This window comes from Mytilus edulis, chromosome 11 (assembly GCF_963676685.1).
Source record: "Mytilus edulis chromosome 11, xbMytEdul2.2, whole genome shotgun sequence".
Classification (NCBI taxonomy): Eukaryota; Metazoa; Mollusca; class Bivalvia; order Mytilida; family Mytilidae; genus Mytilus; species Mytilus edulis.
In genome coordinates this window covers 3,906,226-3,932,819 of record NC_092354.1, presented here as the reverse complement: position 1 = coordinate 3,932,819, position 26,594 = coordinate 3,906,226, and the positions used below count along the sequence as shown (strand labels likewise).

The 26,594-nt window shown below is 32.1% G+C and overlaps 1 protein-coding gene across 1 annotated transcript in view; it reads left to right on the top strand.

The window, feature by feature from the left end:
* Nucleotides 1-4,960: 4,960 nt before the first annotated feature.
* Nucleotides 4,961-26,594, top strand: part of LOC139493907 (uncharacterized) — a 42,744-nt gene continuing 21,110 nt past the window's right edge. Inside the window, exons 1-6 of the mRNA XM_071282068.1 lie at nt 4,961-5,197; nt 5,681-6,151; nt 16,107-16,213; nt 19,145-19,598; nt 22,550-23,322; nt 24,498-24,528. Coding sequence (XP_071138169.1) covers nt 4,984-5,197; nt 5,681-6,151; nt 16,107-16,213; nt 19,145-19,598; nt 22,550-23,322; nt 24,498-24,528 — 2,050 coding nt within the window. The 5' untranslated portion in view covers nt 4,961-4,983. The remainder of the gene's footprint in view (nt 5,198-5,680; nt 6,152-16,106; nt 16,214-19,144; nt 19,599-22,549; nt 23,323-24,497; nt 24,529-26,594) is intronic.

Sequence of the window (26,594 nt, the reverse complement as noted above, 5' to 3'; positions counted from 1 at the left end):
TATCAGCCAAGAAGTAACTCCTGACACCCATTTACAGGAACCTGCAGCACCAGTAGTTGAAGGTAATTATCAGCCAAGAAGTAACTCCTGACACCCATTTCCAGGAACCTGCAGCACCAGTAGTTGAAGGTAATTATCAGATCATCATCTCAAAATTGAGGTATCAAAAGAGGATCAAACATTGACACAAAGACATATGGACACATTGACCAGTTGACAAATTAACACATTGACATATTTCTACATTGACAGTTCTAAAGCTTTTTACACATCAACGCCTTGAGAGATCTACACATTGACATATTGACACATTGACATATTGACACATTGACAGATCCACACTTAGACAGATCAACACTTAAACAGACTCATATACTGACACATTGATGTATCCACACTTAGACAGATCAACACAATAACAGACTCATATATGCATCGACACATCAGGCCTCTACAATAACTTTTGTTCAACTTGTCCAGTAGGACAAGTACATACCAAAACTTACTTTTCCGAATGAAATTGTTACTTGTCAAATTTGTTTAACCCAAAATAACCTTTTTACATTTTAAGTTGATTAAAGGAACAAAACGAATTTAAATAATAGAATAGAATTTGATGAATTTCTTTTAAAATACTTTTCAAAAATATGAGTCAAGTACAACTGAATCTAGTCATGTCACAGGACTTAGGTTCTAGTTTTCACCAATGCCAGTCTCATCAGAATCTAAACATTAGGCACCATTTGATAGGCCTGGACACTCATTGGAATTGTATCCTGTTTTTTTTAGTTGAAAAAAGTTTTATTCCACTGAATCAATAAAAAGAAGATGAGGTCTGATTGCCAATGAGAAAACTCATATGGTATTTATTAAAAAAGAACATAATAAGGTAAGAAAATGAGATACTGATTTGTCTTGGTCCCAAATTGTCTCCTGTCTTGCCAAACTGTCTATCAATCATGTCTACTAAATATGTGCCCTACGGTGCCAAACTGTCTTAAACTTCGAGCTAAACCTGTCCAGGTGACGAACTGTACTATAAAGTTACCTTATCTATAAAGTGCAGCATTGATTCGGATCAGTAAGACTGGTTTCCGAGAATAGTATACTTTTGACCTGTTAAAAAGTACCTGACAAAGAACCAGTTAAAAATTATCGATTGCAAGTCGAAGAAAAAGGTTTTGCATTTGAATAGACAGAATACAGAAACCACGTGACAGAAACATGTCAAATTAATATTTGTTTTGTTTGTTTGTTGTTTATAATTATACTTTGTTCATTAAAGTTGGATGAAGTTTATTTTCTGCAGAATAATTGTACTTGTCCCAACAGACAAGCTTGATACAGCTTTTACTTGTCCGACCTTTTTTCCCTCTGGTACCGGACAATCGGACAAGCGTTATTGTCGAGGTCTGCACATTGCTATATTGACACACTGACAGATTAACACTTTTACAGATTCATACATCAGCACATTGACATATGACAAACTGACAGATCAACACACAACAGACTCATCAATTGGCATATTGCTTCACTGACAAATCAACACATAAACATATTCATACATCAACACATTGTCATATCGATACACTGACAAATCAACACTTAAACAGATTCATACATCAACACATTGTCATATCGATACACTGACAAATCAACACTTAAACAGATTCATACATCAAAACATTACCATATTGACACACTGACAGATTAGAAAACATAACAGACTCATATATCGACTCATTGACATATTGAAACACTGACAGATCAACACATCAACTGACTCATACATCAACATTTGATATATCAACACATTGACAGATCAACACATTGACAGATCAACACATTAACAGACTCACACATCAACACATAGACATATTGACACACTAACAGATTTAACACATCAACACATTGACATATTGATACACTGACAGATCAACATATTAACAGACTGGTACATCAACACATTGACATTTTGACACACTAACAAATCAACATATAAACACACTCAAACATTAACAAGTTGACATATTGACACACTGACAAATCAACAAATAAACAGACCCATACATCAGCACATATACATATTGACACATTGACAAACTTGACACATTAAAAGATTCACACTGACAGATCAACATATTAAAAGACTCGTACATCAACACAATGACTTATTGAACATATACATTGACATATTGACACACTGACAGATCAACATATTACCAGTCTCCTTCTTCAACAATTTGACATATCCACACACTGACAAATCAACACTTTAACACACATTTGTCATCACGCTGATAGATCAACACATTGACAGGCTCATACATCAACGCATTGACACATTGACACACTTACATATCAACATATAACCAGATTCATAAATCAACACATTGCCATATTGACACACTTACATAACAACATATAACCAGATTCATACATCAACACATTGACATATTGACACACTTACATATCAATGTTCCGGACCATATGAGTATTTGGACCATACGCGTATGGTCATGACCATATGGGTATATACTCATATGGTCCGACCATACGCGTATGGTCCGACCGTACGCGTATGGTCGGGGTAATTAACAGGTTTAATTATAGTTGTCACGTCATTAAAAAGACACTACAAAAGGTAATTCAGTTTATTATAGATCTATAAAATCGAGTCTTATAATTTGCTTACTTTTGAAACTTTATACAATTAGCATTTATTTAGCGGTGCATATAGAATTTTTGTACTAATACTTGTTTTTGTTGTTAAAAAAATTAATGACGTAACCCGCAAGGACCCTAGTTTAATTTTCTAAGTTGTCTGGTGATATGATGTACTTCAGTCTTGTTACGATATTGCATGGAGATCTATAGCTTTTTAAAAACATCGTAGACACATCGGAATGACCCAGGACCAAAGAAAAGCTATGGTACCGTATGGAAGTAAATGCCACCCTACGCATACAAGCAAGAATACCATTAGCGATGGAAAGTAGCTTTGGCATAATTATTTGATTTGTTTCCATGATTTGTTCCTCAATTTGTTTTGTTTGGGCCTGTTTAAATTGAAAATAATACAATTGCATGTAGAAATCATTGTTTTTTATAAAGTTTTCTAATGCATATTATTGAAAAACAAATACCTATATGGTCCAAATACTCATATGGTCCGGCCCGTTAATAACCAAACGAGTATCATACTCATATGGTCCGACCATACGCGTACGGTCGGACCATACGCGTATGGTCGGACCATATGAGTATACGCATATGGTCATGACCATACGCGTATGGTCCAAATACTCATATGGTCCGGAACATCAACATATAACCAGATTCATACATCAACACATTGACATATTGAAACATTGACAGATCAACACTTAAGCACACATACATCATCACGCTAATAGATCAACACATTGATAGACTCATGCATCAGCACATTGGATATTGACACACTGACATATCAACATATTACCAGACTCAAACATCAACACATTGACTTATTGACACACTGACATATCAACACATTCCCTGACTCAAACATCAACAAATTGACATATTGACACACTGACATATCAACACATTCCCTGACTCAAACATCAGCACATTGACATAATGACACACTGACATATCAACACATTTCCTGACTCAAACATCAACACATTGACATATTGACACACTGAATATCAACATCTTACCAGACTCAAACATAAACACATTGACAGATGAACACATTAACAGACTCATACATTGACACATTGACAGATCTACACATTAACAGACTGAAACATTTGCATATTGACAAATTAAAATATTCACACGTCGACATATTGACACATTGACAAGATCATACATCAATACATAGACATATAGACACTCTTGAACATATTGAACCACAAACATATTGAAAAATTCATACATTAACACATTAACACATTGACACACTGACAAATCAACCCATTAACAGTCTCTAACATCCACAAGTTGACTTTACGACACATTAACAGACTCACACAGCAACACATTTGCATATTGACACACTGACAGATAAACACTATTACAGATTCATAAATCTACACATGACATATCAACACATCAACATATCAACACATTAACATACTAAAACATCTACACATTGATACATCGACACACTGACAAATCAACCCATTAACACTCATACATCAAAACACTGACAGATCTACATAGAACTAGACTCATACATCAACACAATGACATATTGATACCTTGAGAGACTTAAAAATCAATGCATTGCCATATAAACACACTGACAGATTAACACATGAACAGATTCAAACATCAATGCATTAACACACTGATATATCAATACATTAACACTCATACATCGACACATAAACATATTGACACACTGACATATTAACTAAAATTTCAGACTCATACATACACCTTTACATATTGGCACACTAACAGATCAACAAATTAACAGACTTGTACATCAACATGTAGAAATATCAACACACTTATAAATTAACACATTAACAGATAAATTCATCCACACAGAGATATCGACAAACTGACATTTTAACACATTATCATGCAGACTCATACATCGACACAGACATATTGACACACTGAAATTTCAACACATTAAACTATTCATATATCAACACATTAAAATATTCATATATCAACACATTAACAAATTAAAACACTAACAAATTAACACATTAACAGACTTCTACATCATTACACCAATAATTCAATACATAAACAGGCTAATACATAAAAACATAGACATAAAGACATTGTGACATATTTAACACATTGACATATCGAAAAGATGACATATCAACATATTAACCAACAAATGAGGAGAAATTATCTATGAGTGTTTGTATGGATACATTTTTTTTTCACAACATGAACAAATCAAAACTTTCCAATTTTTTTTATTTTTTTTTAGATTCCATCGGAAAAGGGCAACAGTCTGCCATGCTAAATCGTTTATTAGGGAAGGGCAGCTATGAATCTTTTGATATGAGATGCATGGTAACTGGCCAATTTTCTGTTGGGAAGTCGACTCTTGTTAAGCTGTTAGCTGGAGAAATTATACCTGATGGTCGACACCCGACAGATGGGATTTCTCTGGTAGAAGGTCGCTGTGGCCTAGATATTCTTACAAAAGAGTGGATTCTTGTTGATCCAGGTGAGAAAGGGCATAAGTACAAACATCTGACCACATTTAAAAAAAAAACTCTATCGCATGGACTGCACTATCAGCAGAGATGTTATAGCACTGATTTAAATTAGTTTCACATTGTAGCCATTTTGTTTGTGCCTTCTATTCACGCACCATATTAATTCAATATCAAATCTGATTTGTGTATGAAAATCTTAACAATATACTAATCTTATTAGAACGATGTTAAGGTTTTATATTTTGAAATTGAATTTAAATGTTAAAATTAATCAATGAATTAACATTTATTTTCCATAATCAGTAATGTCATCAATCAATCAGTTAAAATATGACTCTCTTTAAAATATGTTAATAGCATTATGTAAATGTTACACCTGATAAGATATGATTCTTATCTTAATTCTGATTTTTCTTACATTCTTCACTTCGTTTTGACAGCCTGCAGCTGTTTTGGGTTTGATTTGCCTGATGTATTAAATACAATTTCAGACTCTTTTAATGCCCTGGATGTTGTGTACAGTAAGGTTTTAATGACCTCTCTGGAAGAAGAGGAGGAGAGTGAACTAACCAAAAAGTTCATCAAAGCTTCAGATACAAGCCCAACTGGTTATGCCAAAGCTACACTTTCCTCTTTGCCCTCAGAACAGTCTGCAGCAGCACAATCTCTAAACGTGCCACACACGGTAAAACAGACGGAAAAGAAAATGAGAACAAGAATGACAAAAGAAGAAATAAGAAAGAAAATGGAAAAGTTCCTCAAAAGTGGAAAGTATAAGATGAAAGTTGGACGTCTTATCTTCTGGGATTTTGGTGGACAATATGTTTATCTAACAACACATCAGACCTTCATGACGTTCCGGGCATTGTTTCTTGTAGTATTTGATGGGAGCAAAGATTTGCATGAACAGGTCCCTGATGTGATGTGTTTTCCAGGGCAGCACATGACGCCAACGCCAGCAGGTAATGTGCATGTTATTTACACTCAGATAATGCAAACAGGATACATTTCTATAACAGCAAGGTGATAATTCAAAAAAACAATTGAAATTGTCTAAATATTTAAGCCAATCTAAATGTTTACGTAACTTGTTTACATTGCCACTTTGAGCTTGTTACAAACTACAATATTAACCTCAATGTGTCTCACATTTTGAAACATTGATATGAGGTAAGACAATAATATTTATCAAAGATACCAGGTTTGAATTTTTGTACGTCGGAAAGTGCTTTAGATTTTTGAATGAATAAATTCTTACAAAAAAGGAGCTGATGATGTTATCATAAGCATGAACAGAGTGTAGCATTTATTGACAGACAACATTATATTTTTGCGGTCATATATTGGTATGAAGTTGGCGTCGTTGTCGTCATCGGAAGACATATTGGTTTTTGCACAATAACTTAAGTTTAAGAAATGGATCTCTATGAAATATTACCATAAGGTTCAATACCACAAAAGGAAGGTTGGGTTTGATTTTGGGGGTTATGGTACCAACATTTAAGAGCAATTCTCTGTAAGCATCAAAGTGACATGGAAATTGTATGTCACCAAATTTGATGAAATTTTGTATGTAGTCTCAATTACATATACTAACATTGAAAATAGTCTTGTTTTGGTTTTCTAGTATGTGGTTGCTATGGAAACCACACATTCATAATATCTGCTGAAAAAGGATGATCTACAATGTCAAAAGTGGACCGACTTCATGAGTTTTGAATATGATAGTGTGGTAATATTTTCAAAATCCAACTTGGCTTTTGAAAACATACATATTTAAGGTTTCTCCTTTTGATGGAATATCAATAAAATTCAGTTTTTAAAATATGTAAAAAAATGGACAAAAATAGCAAAAAATCAGGATTCTGAAAATTGAGATTAATAGCAATTTTTAGAATTGTTTCAAGCAAAAGTGCAGGCATCAAGAAATGCATAGTATAGCTCCCCATTAACTTTTAACCCTTTTTTAAAATGTGTAAACAAATTGGAGATGGTATATTTTTGGTAAAAAAGATATTTTCATTTAAAAGTGGTTACCTTTATAGCAACAATTGATGAAGAGGGTGCTATGACAAAATCATATTTGTCTGATACAGGCCAACTATTTACTTCTTTTTAGCATTAAATATTGTATCTCAATATGTGTGCAACTATTTTATTGACAATTTGCTTTTATTTTCCCATATAACTGTTGCTATGGTAACATTTATGGTGATTTTTCATCATAAAATTGTTATATAGTCAAGCAAAATTTTATAATAATTTTTTAAAAATAGCACTTTCTAGTTTTGTTTTCTTATTTAAAAGCTTGCCTGTTATATATCTTTATGTTTAGTTTGTCTGTTTTGTAATCATCAAATAGGTTCTCCGATAGTAGGAGAAATAAAGATTACAGCTTAAAACAGATATACTCAAGCTCATTCCCCTCCCCTACCTTAATAATCTCCTGTCTTCTGCACAAACAACAACAATTGTTACAATGACAATTATGGTAACCACAAGTTATCCCTGCAGACCCTAGATTATCTAATGATTAAGAATTTCAAAGCATGGTTTGCCATATTCATAGATACCATTCTGATGTAGAATGCTCACCTTTGTATCATGACTTTGTAAGTAAAGAGGAAATTCATATTGTGTTGACTGAAAGCGGCATTATACCAACAGCGGAAAATTGTGTTGTATTGACAAGAACTTATGAAGTATGTGAGGGTCATTTCCAGCATCTTCTTTCCCTTAATTTGAAAAGAAGTCGAAGAAGGCTGTGCTTGCTCCCCAGTTTTATAAGCTCACATCCTGATATAGACCACAGTATTGATCAGGATATCCATGCTAAAAGTAAAAGGAAGAGAGTAGATAGGACCTTATCCATTGACCATATCAGAGTGATCCAAGACAAGTATGGAATTGTTCTTGCTGTCAACACTCGTAAGTTTAACGATATAAATTAGTATTGCCTAGGGCCTGAAAAATATATATCTGTATTTCTGCTATCCCGACCATGCAAAGGTCACATTCAACTGTACCTTAATCCTTATATATTTTGGCAATTATCAATTAAGCACTATTAAAGTCGGGATGCATTCATATTGTGGTATGATTGCCAATGAGACAACTGTCCTCAGAGAAATGACACAGACATTAACAACTTTAGTTCACCATACGGCCTTCAACAATGAGCAAAGCCCATACCACATAGTCAGCTATAAAAGGCCCTGATATAACAATGTAAAACAATTCAAAAGAGAAAACTAATGGCCTTATTTACATAAAAATTAACGAAAAACAAATATTTAACACCATGAACACATGAGCAAACGACAACCACTGAATTGCAGGCTCCTGACTTGGGACAGGCACATACATAAATAATGTGGCGGGGTTAAACATATTAGCGGTATCCCAACCCTTTCCTAACCTAGGACAGTAGTATAACACTACAGCATAAGAACAAACTATAAAGAACAGTTGAAAAAAGGCTTAACTCATCAGATACAAGTGGACGTGGCCGGGTACTTGTACATCCCGACAACAAAAAGACACTAGGAACAGATCTGAGAGTACTCGCAGTTATCTGACAGCTAGTTCAAATTTTAAGCCACTAACAACTAATAAAAAAAATCATGTAATTAATGCCTGTCTAACGTATACTTACCCTATTTTTTTGCATGTTAGCAGAAAAACAGATATATCATATTAGGCCTAAACAACTTGAGAATGAGAAAGGGTTCTCCAATAAAAAGGTTACTTTTGAAAAGAGGTTCAGTAAACATAGATAACACTACATTGACATTTATACAAAGAAGATTACAGGACATGTCAACAATGATAGACCATACAACAATGGGAAAAACAAACAACTATTCACAAATTGTACACAACATATATGGAAGTGAGCATTAAGACAGGTTTTTGCTAAAAAGAGGTGACATTGAAAGGTTTTACTGTATGTAGTTACTTTTATATTTTCACTCATTTTATAGTTGTTTTCTTTTTTTCAGCTGTTTGCCTTAATTGTAGACTCAGAGGTTGCAAAATATCACAAGAGACATGTACAGATGTTAGCAGCAGTGTACAGACTTTTACTGCAAACCAATCAAAGGTATGGGAGTTTATTCAGGAAAAATTCAACACTATTTCACATGTCGTAAAATGTATGATTATACTCAAGTTAAGACAAGTTTGGCATAACCAACTCTCAAAACTTAAACACAATGTCAAGATTAATAACAGGAAGCTCCTGGTTGTCATGGTTGTTTTTGTCAATATTAATACCCCCACTAAGGTGGGGTTGTACATGTATATATAGTGATCATGTTACTGTATGTAAGTCCTCAACAACTTATAACAGGAAGCTCCTGGTTGTCAATGAAAAAATGATAAAACAATTATAGCCATTATATTATTTCAGTCAATATATAATTGATAATAAACTAAAAATAACATATTTTTTATAATACTGTATATTGAGATAAAAAAACAACTTTTAACCATGTGGTTTTTTTTTTTTAGGCAAACTACTTCCTAAACCATCAAATTACAGTGTGAACCTTCCTCAACTGAATATTATCAATGATTGTTCAATTGGTGTTGACTTTCATTCCTTGGGAAGACCAAACCCTAAAGTAGAAACAGCTGTGGATCCAGTGTTGTCTGGGATTTTTACATGTGAAACAGACGGATGTGTCCAAAGTTTCAACACGCATAGAGAGCTTGAGGAGCATCACTTGGTTGACAAGTGTGTTATCACTGCTGAAAAACATCCAAAATTTCAAAAAGTGGAACTTTATGTAGAAAAGTTAAACACTGCACAGATAACTCAAAGGGATGTTGAATTAGCTCCTGCTAATGTAATTGAAGGACAAAATAGACAAGCCATGGGTTGGGCACTGAAAGCCACAAGACTTAATAAAAGGTTTAGTGAAAAGCAAAAAAAATATCTGATTGCCAAGTTTAATATAGGGTTACAAACTGGAAACAAAGAAGATCCTGACAGTGTAGCAGAAGAAATGAAATATGTTACCCAGAATGGTTCACGAATTTTTTCAAGTACAGAATTTTTGACACCTCTGCAGATTTCCAGTTTTTTCTCCAGACACGCGAGGAAATCTGATGCTTTGAGAGAGACTTTGATTAGTGAAGTGGAAAATTCACTTACAACATGAGTTTGACAGATAACATTGTTCTAAATGATTTGTTGAATCAGAATGGTTCTTTTTATTAATGGATAAAATTATGGTTAAGTATATCATTGAGGAAAAGCTTTTTGCATAACTTTGTTATTTGTATTTTTTCTGCCTAGCCAAAGGCGAAAGCAGGTCTAGGAGTTAAGTCGCTCTGTCCATATGTCCATCTGTATATTATGTGTAATTATGCAAAATATCAGGAAATTTGGATTCTCAAATTTTTATGAGAGTTATGTCCCTTTGAACTTTGAAATTTACTGAAAATCATCATGTATCAGCTTTTCATTACAGTTTCTCTTAAATTACTTAACTGAACTTCAAGAAACTTTGAATGTAGAAAGATCACCATTAGCTGGGATCATCAGTGCCAGACAATTTTTCTTTTTCTTCAAAAATATGAGTTTTTTTTAGTGTTATTGAATGATAATTCAGAATCTTGCAATTCTATAACTTACTCACAAATGCCTTATAAAAATAATTTATTTAATTCAACAATTCTTCAATAATTTCCCTTTCATATTGTTTCTCTGCATTACATTGGGTTTAATTTATAATCATTCAAAGTGAAGAAATCTAAAGCTTATTTACATTAAAAACATTACTGAATTAGAGTAAGCGAAGAAGGTCAGGAGAAGGCTATTGCTCCTTGTTTATAATAATGATATAACTTATTGATCAGTTGGAGGTGTGTTTCGAATTCAATTTATCATTACTGTTCATAGTATGAAAGGGGTGAGCTCTATTTCACAAACAATATACTGGAAACATTATTGGTAAAACATTTATATGTATTTTTTTTTGTGTCTGGTTTGGTATGTTATTTGTTTATGTTTTGATTTTTAACCCTCATTGTAATAATGAAGATATAATATTTCTATTTTATTGGAGGATTTGTCACAAGTCTGCTTGAAAGTTTTGTGATGGTTTGTACATGAACATATTAATACAAGTTTCTCAAATGACAAGACCTCATTAAGAACTGTTTAGGAACAATTGATAAAAAAAAATCCCGCCAAAACCTTATTTTTTCATCCTTTTCAGCAAATTTCCACTAAGAGTAGGAAAATTTTGATAAAAAGATTTAAATTGTATAATTGTGTTTTAATCTAGTAACAGACACAAATATAATAGGCTATACAACTTGACTTGTTAAAATAAGGTCTTTTTGATGAATTTAGCATTTTTTTCGGTCATTTTCCAGGGGTAGGGGAAGGTTTTCCAACTTTATTTAGCATCCTTACTTCATTTTAGATTTAATTTTGGCATTATAGGAAAGGTGAAAGACTGATCTATTGAGAAAGTGGTAAAGTATCTATGTTTTATGCATTTAGTTGTACATACTAATAAAAAAACTGCCTTAACCTGTATTTGCCTATTTTTCAGAAAGTGCCATGGCAACAATTTTCAAAATAATTTTTTTTTTAATTCAGCAATATACCATCTCCAGTGATTTTGTATTTGATAGAGTATACATTGGTCTTTATTCTGATATAAAGTTTTTTTCTGTCGATGCCTGCGTTCTTTTATAAATCTTCCTTAGAAAAAGGTAAATTTTCATTTTTTTTCTGAAACCTAAAAATACCGATCTTCGGTATTTTTGATTTGCTTATACCAGAATATTATGGACTGCTGATGTTATTTTGTTATTTAAAAAGTCAAGTACTATGCTTGTTTTTACAATATCAAAAGTAATTTTATTGCTCAATTTGTACAGATATGTGTACACAAGTCCAAAGTTACCCCAATTTCACCTAAAAAAGCATTGAATTTGAAGCCAAAATTTTAGGTCAATGGTTACCATAGCAACCATACACATGAGAAGAGAAAAAACATTTTTTTCTCAATATAATCATATTTGAAGCATATATGCCAAATTTGGTGAAAATCTGACACCTATGGTTTCCCAGTCCCTATTGATTCCTTTGATGCTAACAGAGAATTGCTCTTAAGGAAATAGGGGCCAAAAATAAGCATTTTTGTAACTTCCAGACAATAACTTGTGTGTTAGTGTATGGATCTCTCTGACATTGTACCACAAGGTTCCATATCACAAAGGAAATGCTGGGATTGATGTTGAAGGTAATTGCCTCAAAATTTTTGGAATTAGCGGCCAAAAAGGGTAAAAAAAACATGCATTTTTCTAGTTTCAGGACAATAATTTTTGTGTAAGTGTATGGATCTTTCTGAAATCATACTACAAGGTTCCATATCACAAAGGGAATGCTGGGTTTGAGTTTTGGGGCAGTTGCCCTAAATATTTAGGAATTTGGGACCAAAAAGGACAAAAAAAAGGTTTTTTTCTAGTTTCCAGACAATAACTTGTGTTCAAGTGTATGGATCTCTCTGAAATTGTACTGCAAGGTATTATACCACAAAGGGAAGGCTGGGATTGAGTTTGGGGTGATGAATCATAAGGGGTTCAAAAAAGTTGGGGGGGGGATTTTTTTTTCTGTTTTTTTTTCTTTATATTTTTTAATTTTAATTTGTTTATATCTGATATATATGTCGTGTACAAGTTGCGATTTTGTACAGGTTATAACATGTACAAAAATATTGTACATGTTATAACTTGTATAATGCAAAAATACAAGTTATAACATGTACAAAAGTACCTCGTACATGTTATAACCTGTACAAAATATTGCTTAAAAATGGTTTTAACTTGTACAAAATCGAAAAATAAAGATATGTTTCTATTATCGCAACAGATATTATTGACCTCACTAATATTTCATAACTTTTTCATTATTCTTTCATGTTAGTGTGTTTTGTCCTTTTTTGATACAGTTAATGTCCAGGGGTCGGTATAACAAAGCATTCCTAAAAATTGTCATAAGATATAATTTAGGACATGTCTTATGATCCTGTTATGACTATCTATGGACATATCTTTATTTGATGAATTATAATTGTGAGTGTCCACTTTGAAGGCAAAGTAAAATACTTTTATTCTAGTTGACACTTTAAGACATTTAATAGTGGATAGCCAGAACAGATGTGTCTACAAATAAAATTGGGAATGGAAATGGGGTACGTGTCTAAAAGACAACAACCAGCTCATGGAGCAGACATCATCCAAAGGACACAAATACATGCTTTCAAAGTAGAGGATGTATATTTTAAACATCAAAATGACATTCGCCTCATGCAATGATCTTAAAGTTTATAAAAAAAATGAGTTATAAATTAACATAAGTCATGCTGAAGGCCAAAAATGTTGAAGAGTAGATCCAAAGTTATAGATAATGAAGCGTGATCCAATGAAAACTATTTCAGCTTTCTCTTGCTTTTACAGAGTAAGCATATAAGAGATTGTTTTGGTCTTTGCATGCTTTAAAACGAGAGGGAGGAGTGTTACCCAAAATAATTAGGCACCGTTCTTAAAATTTTTGGAAGAATTTAGTTACTAGTATCTTATGTAATTGTCATTGAGGATATGCAAGCTTTTAGTAAAAAATGTAACACATACATAAAACATACAATTACACGAAAACACATTTTGCCAACATAAGTCATGAAACATATATTTCTGAAACTTTGTAATCATTGTCCTCTACAAAAAAAGACACGTTCTGGCCTATTTATTGTTGTTCTTTATGCATTGGTGAATTTAAAAGTAGATTTTACTTCATTAAGATTTATCTTAAAATTTGTACAAGTTGAAACCATTTTTAAGCAATATTTTGTACAGGTTATAACATGTATGAGGTACTTTTGTACATGTTATAACTTGTATTTTTGCAGTATACAAGTTATAACATGTACAATATTTTTGTACATGTTATAACCTGTACAAAATTGCAACTTGTACACGACATATATATATAAAAGCAAATAATAATGATATGGCAGGAGATACACACCAAACAGGATATGTGAATTATTATATTAAGTATTGTGCAATAGCAAGAAATTTTCAATTGCACAGTATTGCGCTATAGCAAGAAATCTTCAATTGCACAGTATTGCACAATAGCACTGTGTCGAGCCTTCGACTTGAGTCGAAAAAGCGAGACTAAGGGATCCTACATTCCATGGGCGTCATCGGCGGCGGCGGCGGCGGTGTCCACAAATATTCACTCTGTGGTTAAAGTTTTTGAAATTTCTTAAACTATACTGAATTTCTACCAAACTTGGACAGAAGGTTGTTTATGATCATAAGAAAGTATCCAGAAGTAAATTTTGTAAAAATAAAATTCCATTTTTTCCGTATTTTATTTATAAATGGACTTTGTTTTTCTGCGAGGAAACATTACATTCACTCTGTGGTTAAAGTTTTAAAAATTTTAATAACTTTCATAAACTATCCTTGATTTGTACCAAACTTAGACAGAAGCTTGTTCATGATCATAAGATAGTATCAAGAAGGATATTTTGTAAAAATAAATTTCCACTTTTCCGTATTTTACTTATAAATGGACTTAGTTTTTCTGCGAGGAAATGTTACATTCACTCTGTGGTTAAAGTTTTTAAAATTTTAATAACTTTCATAAACTATCCTTGATTTGTACCAAACTTGGACAGAAGCTTGTTTATAATCATAAGATAGTATCAAGAAGAAAATTTGGTAAAAATAAATTTCCACTTTTCCGTATTTTACTTATAAATGGACTTAGTTTTTCTGCGAGGAAACATTACATTCACTCTGTGGTTAAAGTTTTAAAAATTTTAATAACTTTCATAAACTATCCTTGATTTGTACCAAACTTAGACAGAAGCTTGTTCATGATCATAAGATAGTATCAAGAAGAATATTTTGTAAAAATAAATTTCCACTTTTCCGTATTTTACTTATAAATGGACTTAGTTTTTCTGCGAGGAAACATTACATTCACTCTGTGGTTAAAGTTTTTAAAATTTTAATAACTTTCATAAACTATCCTTGATTTGTACCAAACTTGGACAGAAGCTTGTTTATAATCATAAGATAGTATCAAGAAGAAAATTTTGTAAAAATAAATTTCCACTTTTCCGTATTTTACTTATAAATGGACTTAGTTTTTTTGCCAGAAACAAAACATTCACTCTGTGGTTTAAGTTTTTAAAATTTTTATAATGTTCTTAAACTATCCTCGATTTCTACCAAACTTAGACAGAAGCTTGTTTCTGATCATAAGATATTATTCAGAAGTAAATTTTGTAAAAAAAAATTCACTTTTTCCGTATTTTACTTATCAATGGACTTAGTTTTTCTTCTAGTTAACATTACATACAGTCTGCAGTTAAAGTTTATACAACATTTATTTGATTCATAAACTATCCTGGATTGTTTTACCAAACTTGGAATCTTCTTTCAATCAAAAGACAGTATCGAGAGGGAAATTTTTATTGATGTTTTTCCTCATTTTGTTGAGTCTGCGATTAACAGCAAAAGTAGGCTAGACACTGGGTTCCTCGGAACCCTCACGAATTTTTCTAATACTATATGTAGTAGGTCAACTATATTTGGTGTATGGTAATATTTTATGATGTACATGTCAGTCTCCATGTATCATCTGACCTTGACCTTATTGTCATGGATCATTTATCAATGTTTAGTTTTCATGGTTAAGTTTGTTTGTTAGATACTATAAGCAATAGTACGACTATATTTAAATTTGGTCATGAATTTGTATTCCATCTGCTTCCTTTGTTTAATATTCACGTAGACCTGACCAAGGTGAGAGACACAGGCTCTTTAGAACCTCTAGTTTATACTTTTTTTATGACAGATTCTGATTTTATTTTGTAGTATTCTTGCAATATTGGGTCAATTCCATCCTGACCTATTGTAAGGTTGTATATGCAGGCATTCCAAAAATCTTGTTTGTTGCCACTCACAAGGACAAAGTACCAATGGTGAGTGATCTTATGTTAGAAATATAGTAGTAAGTCATTGCCATTTGAAACACTTGAATAATGTATAAAAACTGCTTACATAATGATAATATGACCATATGTCTTAACTTGACCAAACTTCGTATAAAGCTACTCTTTCGAAAGAACAAGATCCTAATTGATTTGTGGGTAATAGAATATTAAGATCAGATTACAGGGCCTATAACTAGAGTAGAATATATGAAGAAACACTTATAGATAAGAAAATGATATTGGTTAGCATTTGTATTAATATTCAATTTGATATATCTCATTGTCATGGAGATTCTTTACCGTGTCACTCTCGGTCATGGTCTATTGAGTTTAAACAGTTGCTCAGTTTAAATGTTAAAGTTTGTATTTTCTTTTTAAGTCAGTTTTATTTCAACAAATATGTTGACAATATGAAAGTTTAGAATTTAGTGGTACTGCACCAGATGCACATCTTAACAATAAATGTCTCTTCAGTGATGTTAGAGGACAAAATATTTGAAATTCCAAAACGTAATACAAATGTTGATGAGTTTGTGAAATAAAAGATTGTGACAGGGAATGCATGAGGACGGACGATTCATGATTTGTTTTAAAATAAGTACAATTTTTATCAACAAAAAATGGAAATTAAACAATATCTTTATGTTCATGCAAATACCCTCTTGACCTGTTTTAGATTTATTACCAACTTATTAATTGTGTCTTATTTTGTTTACTTGTGTTTCTTTACTAGGTAGGTAAAATGAATTACAAAACAAAAATATCAATAGCAAGTTTTTCTTTCAAAATACCCTTTTCATTTTATTTCCCATGGAATGTAAGATTTAACAACTGATAACAGTTTCTGTCTGTTATCTTTGAAAGTATAAGATCTAGGTTAAAAGTGTAAAATTGACCTTTGAGAGAAGATGTATGTCACTTGCAAATTTGAGATAAATCTAATTGTAGAACGCGTTATGAATGATGGTGATATCAACTTAGCAGTCCTGTTGGATTTTAAGAAAGCTTTTGATGTAGTACTAGTAGATCATGATATTCTCTGTAAAAAAATTGAAATTTATGGATTTAATAATACTGCTGTTTCTTTTTTAAAATCATATTTGAATGAAAGAACTCAAGAAGTACAAATTGGTAATGCTCATTCTGAAAAAAATTATATCAAGTATGGTGTCCCCCAAGGCTCCATATTAGGCCCCCTTCTGTTTATATTATACATAAACGACCTTCATTTTTATATGAAAAATTGTTTCACTGTTATATGCAGATGATTCAACTTTACATCTGTCTGGTAATTGTTATCAAACTCTACACTCAAAGGTACAAAAAGATTTACATGGTGTTGAGGAATGGTGCTATGATGACAATATGTTCATCAATAAAAATAAAACAAAATATATGATTATTGGAACGAAGCAAAGAGCAAAGCCACATTACAATGAGAGTTGTTTAACTATTAACAATCAAGTGATACAATCTTCCACATGCGAAAGTCTTTTAGGCATTAAAATTGACCCTTCCCTCACATGGACAAACCAAATTGATGTGATGTGCTCAAAAATATTCTTTAGACTATATCTACTATTAAAGATTAAAACATTTCTAAATCTAAAATGCAGAAAAATATTCTATAATGGTTTTATCTTGCCACCAATTGATTATTGTTGTTTAGTGTGGAGTAGTTGTAGCAGTGAGGATTTAAAAAGGATATTAAAATTACAAAAGAGAGCAGCTAGATTAGTACTAGAAACCGACCCTTTCGCTCCTTCTTCGCCCTTATTCAAACACTTAAACTGTTTGACAGTTGAACAGAGAATAAAATATCACAAGTTTGTGATGACATTTAAGTGCATTAAAAATGATGCCCCATCATATCTAACTGACAAGTATCATTATGTTTCAGACAGAAATACATACCCCTTGAGAAATGCTGTTCAAGGAAACATCATACTCCCTAAACCAAAAACAGAATTGTTAAAAAAAAATGTTATGTATTCTAGACCGTTCATGTGGAATACTTTGCCAATACCGTGAAGAAATATTACAAATGTTAATTGTTTCAAATACAACATTTATAACAGATCATTCATTTATAACCTAGCTGTATAAATAATATTAAAAACTGATTATGTCATCATTTTTATTTTTTCATCACATTTTATCAAGTTGTATTGAACATTATTATCATACTTGACTTTTTATACTAATGTATGCAATGTATATGTTTGCATTTTGTTCGATTTTTCATGATGAGGACCTCAGGGAAGATTAGCTAATTGTGTAATTAAGGCAACAGTAGTATACCGCTTTTCAAACTCATAAATCCATGGACAAAAAACAAAAATCGAGGTAACAAACTAAAAATGAGGGAAACACATAAAAATAAGAGGAGAATAACTACACAACACTACAATGTAACACAAACAGAAACGGACCAAGCATCAGACAAAATCCCACGAGAATAACAAATATAACATCAAAACCAAATACAAGAATTTGGGATAGACAAGTACCGTGACACGTCTTATCGCAATGTCAATTTACACTCAAAAATAAGAGAAAACAAACGACGCAACGTTAAATTGTAACACACACAGAAGTGAACTATAATATAACAATGGCCATATTCCTGACTTGGTACAGGACATTCTTAAAGGAAAAAATGGTGGGTTGAACCTGGTTTTGTGGCATGCCAAACCTCGCACTTTAATGGCAATGTTAAATATAACATTGAAATGACAACATAATATTACAGGACTACAATACAAATAAATAGGAGAACGTATTAGACAAAGAACTCTCTTAAAATAAAGTATTGTTGTTGTTGTTGTTATTCCACCATTGAAGATGCGTTTACATCACCAGGTGAGCGATACAGTATCTTTACAGTGTATTAATCTGTCAACTTTTTATGTTTAACAGGAGAATATTGAGACCAGACGTGAAGAGCTTTACAGAGGAATTGAGGAGTTGTTTAAAGATCACGAGGGAAAACATCATTTGGTCCTTAGACCTCTAATATTTGTCAATGCCAAAGATCAAGCCGACCCAGAAATAGAAGTTCTGAAGAAAACAATAACAGAACTTACATTCGACCACCCATGCTGGGGTGAAAGAATGCCCAATGCTTGTGTTCCACTAGAGCTAGAGATCGCTGAACTAGTGGCAGAAGGAAAACAAATAATGTCATTGGCTGAAGTTAAAGAATTAAATGCTATCAGCGAGGTGTCTGTCCTGTCCCCTGAGCAGTTGACTGATTTCCTACATTTTCATCATTCCCTGGGGAAGATTGTTTATTTCGATACCCCCCAGCTGAGAGATAATGTAATGATCAACCCTCTTCTTATGGTGGAAGTTATGAGATCTTTTATCACAGGTGTGTGTATTTTCATTGTGTAGAGAATATAAATATTGCATGTAAAAATGTTCCAATATCCAACAAGAGTTTACCTACCTTTTATTAGAGCATGACAGACTGTTTGATAATATCTTATACTAATATTTATGTTGGTATGTGAGAACTTTTATGTAATATGATTAGTAAAATGATTAATCTTTTTTTTATCCACATTGTTAAAAATTGTGAAATGCATGCAATTTTTTAACAGATTTCTGAATGAAAATGTTGTTTTTTAATTGGTGATGTACGGCAGCAGGCAACCGAGGAGTTTACTTAGATACTTAGATCAGATTAGAATTGTGTGGCGTCACTTTTATTATACTTGAGTTATGTCTCTTTAATTTATAAATGGGAAAATTGCTGATTTTTTTTTTCCATTTTCTTACTTAAGTTTGCCTCAACCAGGGACTTTCTATACTAACGGGACTCGTCTTTATTGATTTTAACTGATTACTCAGCATCCTGCTTAAAGCTACCACCCAACAATAAACTTAGTTCTGATATACAATGCTAGTATATATTTGCGTACTTCACAGTACATTGTAATTGTATAATTATTATTAGTTGTATATATAAAATCTGATTAATAGCGATTTAAGATGACAAAAAATATAAGATTTTGAAAGAATGATGAATTATTTAACTGAGACGTATCGTTTTGAAGCACACCCCAGTTGTGTAAAATGGTTACCATATCACACAAGATGGCAGCCACTGAAAATTCAACGAACAAATTCCTCAAAGTTTAAAGATCAATATTTAAAAGACGAGAAATCTTTTGAAAAACATGAAAAGCAGTTTGCAATGACAAAATGTATAAAATTTCATAAAAACGATTTTTTGTTAAACTTGAATATATAGTTTATTTGTATTCATGTAAAATACTTCGGAAATGTGAAATGATTTGCTATAAAGTCAAGTGACATCAGCTACAGCCGAGATCAGTCTGATAATGTGAATAGATATCGTTATAAGTGACTAGTCCCGTTAGTATAGAAAGTCCCTGCCTCAACCAAACTTTATGAATTCTATACAAAATGCTTATTACCACTAAACAAAAATCAAGTTTGAATTTTGGTGCCTTCCCTTTTACCATTCTAGAGTTATACTTCTTAGAAATGGAAGCATGCAGAATTTTTCGTTTCTGTTCTCTTTCTTAAGTTTACTTCATCAAAATTTTATGAAACTTAAATATAATATATTTTTTTTCAATTTAAACTGAAACTGATATTTATTTAGTATTAAGGTATCGGTATGACTATAGAACTACATGGTTTCAAAATATAAGATATATTTGAACAATGCTAAAAAACTTTGAGAATGCAAGTAGTTCTATCTCGTTATGAGTTGATTTCCAACACAATTATGTTTTAAGAAAACAATGTGTAGTTTTTATATATTTAAACTGAAACTCTTATACTAGGCTTTTTATAGAAGGTGAATGTAGACATGCTTAGTGTGACATTCAGTTTCACTAAACTAACATACATTATTGTTTAGGGACCAGCTGATGCACCCATAGGGTTACGAGATTTTTTCGATCTGTCGGTGGCCTTTGACTGCTTTCTGCATTTTGGTCAGGTAGTTGTCTCTTAAGCGCATTCCATGTTTGTATTTTCAATTTTGTTGCAGGATCAATGCATTTTGACCACAAATGAAACACAATTGCAAAATGGTATAAGTGCCCATATTGATGCCTAGTGTTAAAAATTATTCATTGGTTCCCATTTTTGAAATATTTGTCAAAATATACAACAAGTTTTATACACAGATTTAAATGAAACTTGTATTTTAATGGAAGATATCCTGGATTAATCAATTGTCTGAAAGTCTGCAGACATTTATTCTTCATAATCATGAAATATCAACTATTAATACTTAGTTCTCCCATCATGTTGTATCTGTGTCACTTTCTATTTATATAAGGGAACAAATTTCATCCAGAAATGTGAGACCTCACCAATAGAGCAGAAATTCCTGCTAAATTAAACCAATAGTTCCAAACGGTGAAGTTGAAAGTAATTTTTACGGACACCATCACGAGTTGGTTGACTGTTATGAAAGAGGGACGAAAGATACCAAAGGGACAGTCAAACTCATAAATCTAAAACAAACTGACAACGCCATGGCTAAAAATGAAAAAGACAAACAGAAAAACAATAGTACACATGACACAACATAGAAAACTAAAGAATAAACAACACGAACCCCACCAAAAACTAGGGGTGATCTCAGGTGCTCCAGAAGGGTAAGCAGATCCTGCTCCACATGTGGCACCCGCCGTGTTGCTTATGTGATTACAAATCCGGTAAATAGTCTAATTAAATATTCGTTTCACAGATGATAACGGATGATGTCGTATCTATGGCAACGTCAGTTTATGAGTATGAATGTCCCTCTGTTATATTTCGCACCTATTTTATAATATCATATTTGTCTGTTTGTCTTTTTCTTTTTTAGCCATGGCATTTTCAGTTTATGAGTTTAAATGTCCCTCTGGTATATTTTGTCTGTCTTTTTTCTATTTTATAAATATCATATTTCATGAATTTGTCAAGGAAAAAAAACACATTCAGTGTGTTTAACATAGTTGTATTCTTTATATATACGATCACAGCTTGGGAACTTACCTCAAAACTAATAAAACATGTAGAAACCATGCAAACATTTGAAAACTTGCAGTTTTCCCACAGCACATGCAAGCCTTGTTTCAGATTATTTTCTTCCAAATGGTAAATAAATTTGATTATCAAATCCTGACATAAAAGACATTCAATTTAAATATTAGAATAATTTGTTTTTTCCCAGTGATGATCTAAGTGAGCGATACCAATTGTTTGATCATTTAGCTTTTATAGACCGGTATTACCTCATAATATAAACTATATATTAAGTCTGATAACATCTTCTTTATTTCATATTTATAGATGTTGCATTTTGGCCCAAAGAAAATAAAACAAGGAAAACCTTTCAAAAGATGTCTGAAAATGGAATGATACAAAAAGTAGACCTCTACCAGATTTGGGAACAAGAAGAATTCCGTCAGATTTTACCATTTAAAGAGTACATATTTGATATGCTAATACATCTAGATATAGTATCCGAACAACGGAGATATGATACAAAAACAGGAAGTCGTCTACCAATAGAAAACTTCTTTGTACCCTGTATGCTTACCCAAAGAAATGATACAGATTTCTTGAAAAAAGAATGTACACCAGAGAGGACACTAAGTTTGGCCTTTGTTTTCAAAGGAACCATCATACCTCCAGCCTTACCAAACCGTCTAATATGTGCATGTCTGAGTATGTGGACATTAAAAGAATACCAAGGACGGAAACTTATGTTTTCTGGGTTTGTTGGGTTATCATTTGATAAAGAGCATGATATTGTTGTCTGTGTAGAAGGAAATAAGATCTTACTGCACCTTGTCCACAAGCGCTCCAAGGGCCTGATAATACCTGATATAGCCACCAGTGTCCGGGATTGTTTGTTTGTCACTTTGGAGAGAATATCTGAATTTTATCAGTCAACTATCCATTGTAAAGCCAACAACAAGTTACCATTCCACACTGAGTATTCCTGCTCAAAATTAAACTGTTTTACTCCAGAAGAATATATGGTTGTAGATACAGAGGAATTTCTTTGCGAACATGGTGAAAACATTAAACACAACTGGAGAGTTTGGAATCAGAAACTGGTATGTACTTTACTTTAATTATTTTCATATTGAATATTTTCTTATGATGCATAAAAGACAGATATTTATGAACATGATATAGTTGGTTTGTTTCTTTATAAAGAAATAAATAAAAAAAAAACAAATACAAAAATACGGAACTCTAAGGAAAATTCGGAATGGAAAGTCCCCTATCAAATCGCAAAATTTAAAGCTGAAACATAAAAGAAAAAAAAAATACAAGGACAATTTTATTCATCAGTATGATAACAATCATTTTTTTTTCAACTCTAGCTTTCCATCTAATATTTTTCGTAACTTTTTCGAGTATAATTAACAGCAATGCCAGTGTAGCAATTATTTGATAAAACCCCTAATCAATGTGCTGCAATTCACAGACACAGTGTAATGAATAGTATACATTAGGCGCAGACATATTGAGCAGAATGATGTTTAAATCTAGAAAATTCATTTACAACTTACAAACTGAAGTAAAAAACACAAAACTGAGAGAATCTTTCGAACTAAAAAAAAGAGACCAGTTGCTATACATGATGATGTTCTTCTGTTATGCCAACACCCACCACCATGCAAATTTACACTTACTCAAAATGTCATAATAGGTAGGACAACACAATCAGTGTATTAAAAGGTCGCACAACAAACCATACAATCCCTCCAAAAAAGTCACATAAAGGTATTTGTGGTAGTCTCATTGGTGTAACTTTGTAATTTCAAATATTATGATTAATATGAAAACAAGAAGATGTTGTATGATTGCCAATGAGGAAGCTCTATACCAGAGATCAATTGACAAATTCGCAATGATAGGTCATGGTATGGCATTCACTAAACAGAAAAACCCATACCATATATTCAACCATAAAAGTCCATGAAATGACAGATGTAAAACAATTCAAAAGTGAAAACTAACGAACTGATTCATGCATAAAACAAAGAACGAAAAAAAGTAGGATGTTCACTAACAAATTACAATAACGAAAATACAGGCTCCTGACTTGGGACAGGCATATACAAATTGTGGCTTGATTAAACTTGTTCAGCATAGTTATCAACACTAGTCTAACATTTAACTTAGAAGCAGATTCTATGTTTTTGTTTCTTGGTATGTTAGCCGGATTACGTTAGCTACAAATAATTGTAGGATAATAAAAAGTGTTTTTCTTTTCTTATAGGAACAAATGCAGTGTGATCCTAGTTGTCCAGGTAAATGTATTGACTATTTCTTTTTCTGTTAAAAAATCTCAAAAATATCATAATTCCTTCTCAAGTAAAATATGTTTCTTAGGAGTATATTTCATTTCCATTTAAAGTCATAAGAAACGAGTGACCGGTGAAAAATAATGTTCTTCCAATTCTTAAACCAATGCATACAAACATCATAAGGTTAGTCTTCTGTGCACGAATTTTTTATTTTTTTCGTGTAAATTTCGTATAATCGTCAATTTTTTTTTTTCAATCGGTCAGTGTTGTTGTTAAAATATGGCAGGTAATTAAAGTTCGTGTTTTGAAGCCGAAGTTTAACCATTGTCACCTGTTTGTCAACAATCGACAAAAAATCAACAAAAAAAGCATGGAAATTGAGCACGTGTTTAACATGTAAATTCAGATACTAGTCTATTTTAAGGACATCCATGCGTATTGTGATCACGGGATTTTTACGAGATGGGTCACACTGTGGTCACTTTGCATACAGAAAATATGTCGGGATTAAAATAAAGTAAACTTCTTCTAAATATGAATAAATTAAAGAATTTTCTTCAGAAAAAAGTATATGTACATAAGTTTTATAATGAAAACTATCCATTGAGTTATAAAAAAACATATGCATTATTTTTTTTTATTTGAGGTTTCTTATGACTTTATATTGTGAGCTGATAACATAAATACAAAACATTAGTAAGATTCACAATAATCCAGTTCTAAACATTTGGAATTGAAATGTGTATCGGCTATATTTGTGTTCCATTACTACAAAAAAAAATCTCAGCAAATATTCAAGCGTTACTGATGAGTCTTTTGTAGAGGAAACGCATGTCTGGCGTAAATCCCAAAATAATCCTGGTATCTATGATGAGTTTATATCCATGATATATATGTAACACTCAGAAACGTGTCCCCCCCCCCCCCCCCAAACGTGTCCGATTCCCCCAAACGTGTCCACATTGACGTCACTGAACTGCAAAACATGTCTAGTTAAAAACATCGCCAAAGCGTGTGATTTGTATAAACGCCCAAACGTGTCCATTTCTCAACAAACCCCCAAACGTGTCCAATCCCAAAAATTTGTCTATTTCAAGCGTTATTTGGTTATTGCTATTCCATTAATGTATACTAATTTTACCATTTCATTAAAAATATAGATAAGGTACTTTTTTAAACCAGCCCATAAAACTGTAATAGTGGGGGCGTCATTTCGGCTATGTCGTATGTAAATTGTAAGCAAACATGTTTAGTTAAATTGTACAGTTAACGGATGAATGTGTCCCTTTCTTTGCACATTAAAATTTGTATGTTCTCTCTAAATATTGTGAAACACCGGCAACTGGACGATCAACAGTCTAAAGTAAATTTATACAGTACAAATGTAAAAAAATAAAAGCTTGTAACCTATGTTCTCTCTAAATATGCATGAAATACTTGCCACTGGACAATACGCAATGATCAGTTTAAAGACAATTTTAACAGAATAGAACAGTAAAATCATTAAAACATGTATGTTCTCTAAATATGCATGAAATACTTGAAACTGGAAATACGTTATCAACAGTCTAAACTTAATTTATACAGCAAATGTAAAGCTATTTCGTTCTAAATATGCAGAGTACGTGCAACTTGACAATACGTTATCAGCAGTCTAAAAAGTGAATTTGTACAGTACAAATTAAATTTGCAATTACGGTAACCACTAATAACCGGCGTTGATCACATAACATTTATATAAATGAAAAAAATCTATAAAACCAATGAATGAAATATTTGGCACTGGACGTTATGGCTCTTGATCGTGTGTCTTTAGTGATGCTGGAAACCTAAAATTTATATATATAAATAAAAAAACGGATAACCAGTGTATGATTTGATGAATTTTTTAAATAAACACAAATTCAGATGGAGAACTATTAACAAAAATGTTTAAAAAAATGCTGCTAATCGCCCGCCAGGCAATATTCGGATAAATATACAAAGCATCATCGGAGTTAATAAGTAAAAAATAATTTACAAAGTCACCAATTAATTCAACTCTATAATTAGGTGCAGGTTCGCTTTAA